A 6,746-nucleotide genomic window follows, 5' to 3' on the forward strand; every position below is an offset into this window, starting at 1 on the left:
CATTAGGTTTTGAAACACATGAAGATGAAAAAACAATGACTTAGATATCTTAATATTGCAGGTGATAACAAGGGATGTTAACATGATAGATGCAGCGATGGTGGATCCCGTGATAGAACAAGAAACTGTTTCACTGTATGGAGAAAGGAAACTACATGATGACGATGTTGTGATGGAACAATGTGGGGTTTTGCTGCCTGGAGAAAAGGTTTTTATTTTTGCAACATGGGAAGATTCTGCTCAAACTGTTGAAGATTTTATGATGCAACCAGAAAAGGATCTAACATAAAAGGATTCAACCCATGGAGAAACACCACAAGATGCGGAATATCAACACGAATCTGCAAAAGGTGAAGATCCCGTTACACTAAATAGTGTCTTTTCAGATGTTGACCTTACAAATTTGTTAAAACAAATAAAAGGAGTAGCAAAAGAGCAGGTCATATCTTCTTTGTTGAAGCCAGTCACCGAGGAAGAACAAGAAGGAGATGGTACTGAGTTGACTCCTAACACTATCGAGGATATCAAGGTGGCAGAGCAGGTAGAATCTGAAATGCAGAAAGCTACTTCGTCGAAGCCAGTCACCGAGGAAGAACAAGAAGGAGATGTTACTGAGTTGACTCCGAACACTATCGAGGATATCAAGGTGGAAGAGCGGGTCGAATCTGAAATGGAGAAAGATACTTCATCGATGCTAGTCACCGAGGAAGAACAAGAAGGAGATGGTATTGCGTTGACTCCGAATACTATCGAGGATATCAAGGTGGCAGAGCAGGTCGAATCTTAAATGGGGAAAGCTACTTCGTCGAAGATAAATATTGAGCAAGAAGACAATGAAACTCAATTTGTAATTGATGAAGATGAAATTCGGAAAATGGAATCGTAATACAATAAGAAAAGTTATTCGTCGTCAAAGCCAAATGTTGGAAGCTTATATTACTACTCAGCCGTAAAAATGGCGAATGATTTACTCGAGTTAGAAAATGAACAACCTGGATTTGATTTAGGGCAGTCGCAGCGTGACAGTCAAGAGCAAGGACAGGGAGAACTCAGTGCTGAACAAAGGATGAGTAACATGGTTACAAGAATGAGGGAAGACATAAGGAATTTGGGACCACCTATCAGGATGCAGGATTACAACACCAGTGTGAAAAAAAGAAGAAAGGTTACGGCTAGTAAGTGCAAGGAGAACAAGGAGGTTCAGGAAGTACATGGGGTGAAGTTGAAACCAGTTGATAACTTGAAGATCTTGAAGGTACTCAACAGAAATGAGAAACCCATCATGACCAATTTTTTCAGAAATAACAATGAAAGGTAAGTTGGAAATAACTGATGAAACCAAGACTGGTTTCATCAAATTTTTGTTCCAAGTTATGCATTGTTTATCCTCTTTTGATCCATCATTGACTAGCTTTTTAAAAATAAAATTAACAGGTCAACGGCGTGGGAGTATTTAAATCTTCACTTACATATATCGGGGAAGAATATGGATAGTTTGATGAGAAAGGGTTACATTGCAGGAGACATCATTGAGTTCTACATTTTGAAGCTGCAAAACAACATAAAAAAATGAGTTGAAACAAGATGGTTCTCCAAAGTACCAGAGAGATGTGTTTCTAAGCACATTTTCCTATCTAAGTTTACTCTGAAATTCTTTAATGTAATTTTTTTGGCAGAAAAAATAGTTGTGGGAAACAAAAAATGATGTTGTTTATATGGTTAATTTTGGTGGAACCAAGTTTGGTTTCATCAAACTTCCATGTTTGTAACTCATTAAGGAGCTGTTATCTGGTATTTTGTTTCAGACATGTCACTCATTAGGAAAGAAATGTGGTATTGTAATAAAAGGTTTCATCGACAACATGGATTATAGCGTGCGGTTTTTGTTCGTTTCGTTGCTGACATCACTTGGAAATGTAAACCATTGGACGCTGCTTGCTTTTGATTTTGAAACCGGAGAATTTTATCACTACAACTCCTTGGCTTCCACTGAAGAAGAATGCGGGAAAAGTGCTGAAAGCATGAGACAACGAATAATATCAGCATTTGAACAGCACGACGTAAAGCTCCCCCGTGACGAGCAGACTAGTCAACCAACACCGTACACTCTGCACACCCCTTCATGTTGTCAAAAATGGGTAAGTTATGTTTGGAAGTTTATAGTTCACATATGCATATGCTTGAAATCATTACATCACTTGTAACCGAATGCTTTACATATAGCTACTAATATCAGAACACTCTCATAGTCACTTTGTAACAATTGAGACATTGTTTTGGTTTTTCAGATTGTGGCCTGCATGTTTGCTATTACATGAAGAGCCTCTTGAAAGGAAACATGTCTACAGATGATATACGAGAAAAGGTGCATAATATGAGACCAAAGTTGGCGTTGAAGATACTCCTTGACAATATAGAATAATACTCGCATGTCGTGCCCGTCCTATTGAACATTCAGTTTTAGTTGAATTTAAATTACTTTTGAAATGGTTATTGTAATGATGATACTCCTTGACATACAGTTCTCTTGCAGATTCAAGTTTTAGTTGAAGTTTAAAGTACTTGTGAAATGGTTACAGTTTATATAAAAAACGATTTCGTGCTATTTCAGTTGTATTCCTTAAAAGCTTATGTCTACAGAAATATGATGTCTCATTTTTATAAAACTATCCATAAATGATGTTCATATATTTGCGGCACCAATAAAGTAGAAAAAATCATCTACTGTGTTGTCAAAAAATTAGAAGAAAAAGTGACAGTAAAACAATGTAAACCAATGGTTCCACCAAAATATGATGAAACCCTTTCTGGTTTCATCAAAAAATGATGAAACCTATTCGGTTACACCAAACTATAAAGGCCTGTAAAAATTCTGAAAACTAATAACAAAAATCTGAAAACTTAATCAAACTTATTATTCTTAGACAAATATAAAATGAAAACACCTGCAATTAACTTCTAAAACAAAAATCTGAAATAATAGATGAAACACATATTGTAGTCTAAAACGAAACTAAGAGTAAAATTCGATGACTTGTAGTCGAAATGACTACAAGTTCTCATGAAATCTGACGAGAAGGGCATGTCCGTTTATTTTGGGTGGTCAAAACCTTGCAGGAACCACAGGTTATCATCTTCTTATTGGGAACTGAACCTGTATTAGGAGTCCTTTTCTTCTTCGATGGACGTCTGGCTGTGGTCCATTATTCGGACCAAAAACCATTGATTTTGGCAACACTGTCACAGGATTTTCAACTGTGCGAACATGATTGATTGCATGTTTATATAATTCTCGGTATAACTTTACTGTAAAGTAGTGTTCAACATACTTGTAAGGATCTTCTCCATTCATCATGATACAACGCACATCATGGGCACAAGGGAAACCGTCAATACGCCAACTATTGCAAGAACATGCTTTTCTTTTCAAATCAACTGTTTGTGTTAATGAAGCATGAACTTCAAACACATATTCCGACGACTTGGTGACTGGGTAGTTACAGCGATGAATCTTGTTGTCGTGGAGCAGAACTTCATATTGTGGACATAGAGTTTGACGCCAATTCATTAAGTTAGCACAGTCCTTGCGACGTTTACACATTTGGTCCATTATCTTCACCCTGATATCATCAACCATGACGGCTATAGGCTTCTGTCTCTCTTCAACGACTGAACCATTGAAACTCTCAGCAATATTTGAACACAACCTACCATATCGTCGACCCTTGAAGAAAAAACTTGCCCATTTATCAACAGGAGCTCTACTTAGATAGTCTTGTAACTTTTGATTTTCAACCTTCCTCAACTTATCCCAATTCTCTGTAAATTCTTTATGAGTAGAAGCATACGCACATTTCTTAAACAGCCCCAATACATATTTATTATAAACCTTGAAATTCTTTGGTAAGAATGTGTTGATATTGCATTCCATATGCTAGTATCACCAACCATGAAAAGCCTCAGGAAATACAACAGGAATTTGAGTTACCAATCCAATACCTCGATCACTCACAAAAGTAAGCTTTGGTCGCAAAGGAGAAAGGACTTGCTTCAAATTTTCCAAAAACCATTTCCAGTTCGCTTCATTCTCCGATGATACCACAACATAAGCAAGAGGGTAGATTTTTGTAACATGAACAGAAAACATAACACAAGCATAAGATGCGATGAAAACAAAAAATAAAAATGATGAAACCAACATAAAAATATGATGAAAACCTTACCATCATTTCCGGTTAGACCCGTTGCTGCCATCATATGACCAAGGTACTTGCTTTTCAAGTGGGACGCATCAACGAATAATGCAGGACGACAGAAGTTGAATCCACGACTACAAGTTTCAAAACATATAAACATCCTCTGAAATTTTTGATTCCCTTCTTCAACTTCCAAAACCACGTGAGATCCAGGATTGGTTTTAATCAACTTGTTTTTATACCAGTTCAAGAACATAAAAGATTTCTCGTTCTCTCCCCATGTAGTATTCAGTGCATGCTTCTTCCCTGAGTATGCATAATAACGACTAATGTCAAAGCCGTATTCTCTCGTAAACTGTTTCATAATAAGCTTAGTTTTCTTATTAGGATCTTGTTTAATTTCATCAATAATCAAGCTACTAACTAGTTTCTTCGATATCTGTGGTGTGTTATCAAATCCACCAACACAAGTATGCTGATTATTTAGTTCCTTGATAATAAAAGGACTTCCTAGAACACCATCAACATACACAACATATAAATGCCAGTTAAATTTCTCCTCTTTCTTATTAGCACAACATGCACCAATCCTCAACTTCTCATTCTTGTATATCTTGAATTCATAACCGGCAGCTGCGTGATACTTCTGTAAATCACAACGAACTTGTTGAACACCTCCCGGAAACAACTGTTCAACTCCTTTAAAAAGATGTAACTAGTGCGCAGACTTCAACGGTTCCTTCCTTTATCTGGAACATCATAATTAATTCGTGGCTTCTCAAATGGTATAATTCTAGAACTCGGTGGCTGGTCAAAAGCTATAATTTCTTAACTTCTTAAACCAGAACACTCAACTTTATTCCTTACATGTAACTCCATAGTTCCTTCTTTATTATACATACTAAACAGAGCCAATGCTTGAAGATCAAAATCAGAATGAATGACCTTTTGTTGATCATCAACTATGTGAAAAATTTCCATAGAAAGCGGAGAGAATTCACACCAACTTGAGCATATACTAGTCTTCAAATAAACAAAAGAGTCTTAGAGGCCAATAAGAAAATTTAACGAATCCTCTTTGTGACATACAACTGCGAGAACATAATCCATAATCTGCAAAACAAAATGATGAAACCAAAAACAGTTTCACTAGATGTGAATATCAACAACAAGAAAAAATTAAAAACCTGTCATTCCAAACAGATGAAATCCTTCATAAGAACATCAACACAAACATTAAAAAATCATATGCTAACATCAAATCAGTTTATTCGTCTAGAAAATTTACAAAAAAAAAAAAATCAAAAATCAACAGAAAAAAGAGAATTGAATACCTGAAAAGTTGATTGATTCCTTGATGGATAATCCGAACACTACACACAGGTTAATATGAAGACGAAGATGATCAGCACGAAATTGATTGATTGTTCAGCTGGATTCTTCAATTCGAGAGTCAATTTCAACTTGAAAAGAGGAAATATGATTTCAGCTAAACTGAATTGCAACCAGATCTCAAATAACTGAATTGGATTCTTCTCTTCTTCGAACAACTACGTTTATCTTCTCTTCTTCGAACAACTGAATTGGATTCTTCTTAGAGCAAGAAGTATGCATGGACAATATGGATGAGCATTTTATCAAGGTCGAACTCAGTAAAGCGCAACAGCTGTGCAATACAGCTCAAGTGATGGTTAGGAGGTGGTTATTGGATTTGCGAACATGCCAATGAAGTGAGACAAGTTAAAACGGTTATAAAGCGTGTTTATAACCATACTAGAGTGTTCATAACCAACAAGAACAGGTGTGGCACCAATTAGATTCATTTGAGTCATTCGAACTAATTGGGTTATGATGGACAAGGTTGATATGAAAGTGTTCACTAATTTTGATTACTATTGTTGAGACAACCAACTGTACACGTTTAGGTACGGTTAACTATATCTAAATGAAGTCACATTTCATTTGTGTATAACAAGCTAAGTTCGATCTAACAATTGAAAGATATTAGCTTGAGTCTAATCAGGTTTTCATTTAACGACGAATATTGAATGCTTTGTTACCAAGGTACCATTGATTGCAAACCCTGATTTGAAGACTATATAAGGGACAACTCTAGCAACTGGGAAACCTAATCCCCACACCTCATGTGTGATACTAGTTGCGGCTAGAGTCTATTCTCCTTTAACCTAGGTTTTTCCTAAACCCATTATAGGTTAACGACTTAAAGACTTCATTGGGATTGTGAAGCCAGACCCAACTATTTTTTCTGTATTTGCGTGTTCTGATCTTACTTTGTTCTATCGTATTGAATACTATCTTCTCTAAGATTTTCTCGAGATTTAATCTCCTATAGGTAAGATAAAAAGTATTCACAAACATCTTCGTCTCATCGCTTGTGATTCCACAATATTTTTTTCCGCTACCATACGGTTAAGATTATTGTGAGGTGATTGATATTACCAGGAAGTTCTTCGGGAATATAACTCCGGTATATCAATTGTTTCTAGTTCACTTTGATTTATCAAAAGATGGAACACAACTCGTAGGTAT

The 6,746-nt window shown here is 36.1% G+C and overlaps 1 protein-coding gene across 1 annotated transcript; it reads right to left on the bottom strand.

Moving 5' to 3' along the window:
- Positions 1-1,969: 1,969 nt before the first annotated feature.
- Positions 1,970-5,177, bottom strand: LOC113315533. The gene is made up of 3 exons (XM_026563800.1): positions 5,064-5,177; positions 4,224-4,884; positions 1,970-2,013 (listed from the first exon to the last, which is right to left on the bottom strand). The coding sequence occupies exons 1-3, from the start codon at positions 5,175-5,177 to the stop codon at positions 1,970-1,972; spliced, it is 819 nt and encodes a 272-aa protein (XP_026419585.1).
- Positions 5,178-6,746: the final 1,569 nt, after the last annotated feature.

Source organism: Papaver somniferum, chromosome 10 (assembly GCF_003573695.1).
Source record: "Papaver somniferum cultivar HN1 chromosome 10, ASM357369v1, whole genome shotgun sequence".
Classification (NCBI taxonomy): domain Eukaryota; kingdom Viridiplantae; phylum Streptophyta; class Magnoliopsida; order Ranunculales; family Papaveraceae; genus Papaver; species Papaver somniferum.

Bases quoted from the DNA above. Each gene is read 5' to 3' on its own strand.
- LOC113315533 (XM_026563800.1), bottom strand. From the start codon at position 5,177: ATGGAAATTTTTCACATAGTTGATGATCAACAAAAGGTCATTCATTCT. The intron at 4,885-5,063 runs GTAAGGAATAAA...GGAGTTGAACAG, and splicing joins AAGGAACTATGGAGTTACAT to TTGTTTCCGGGAGGTGTTCA. The intron at 2,014-4,223 runs GTAAGGTTTTCA...TCATGCTTTCAG, and splicing joins GGGTCTAACCGGAAATGATG to CACTTTTCCCGCATTCTTCT.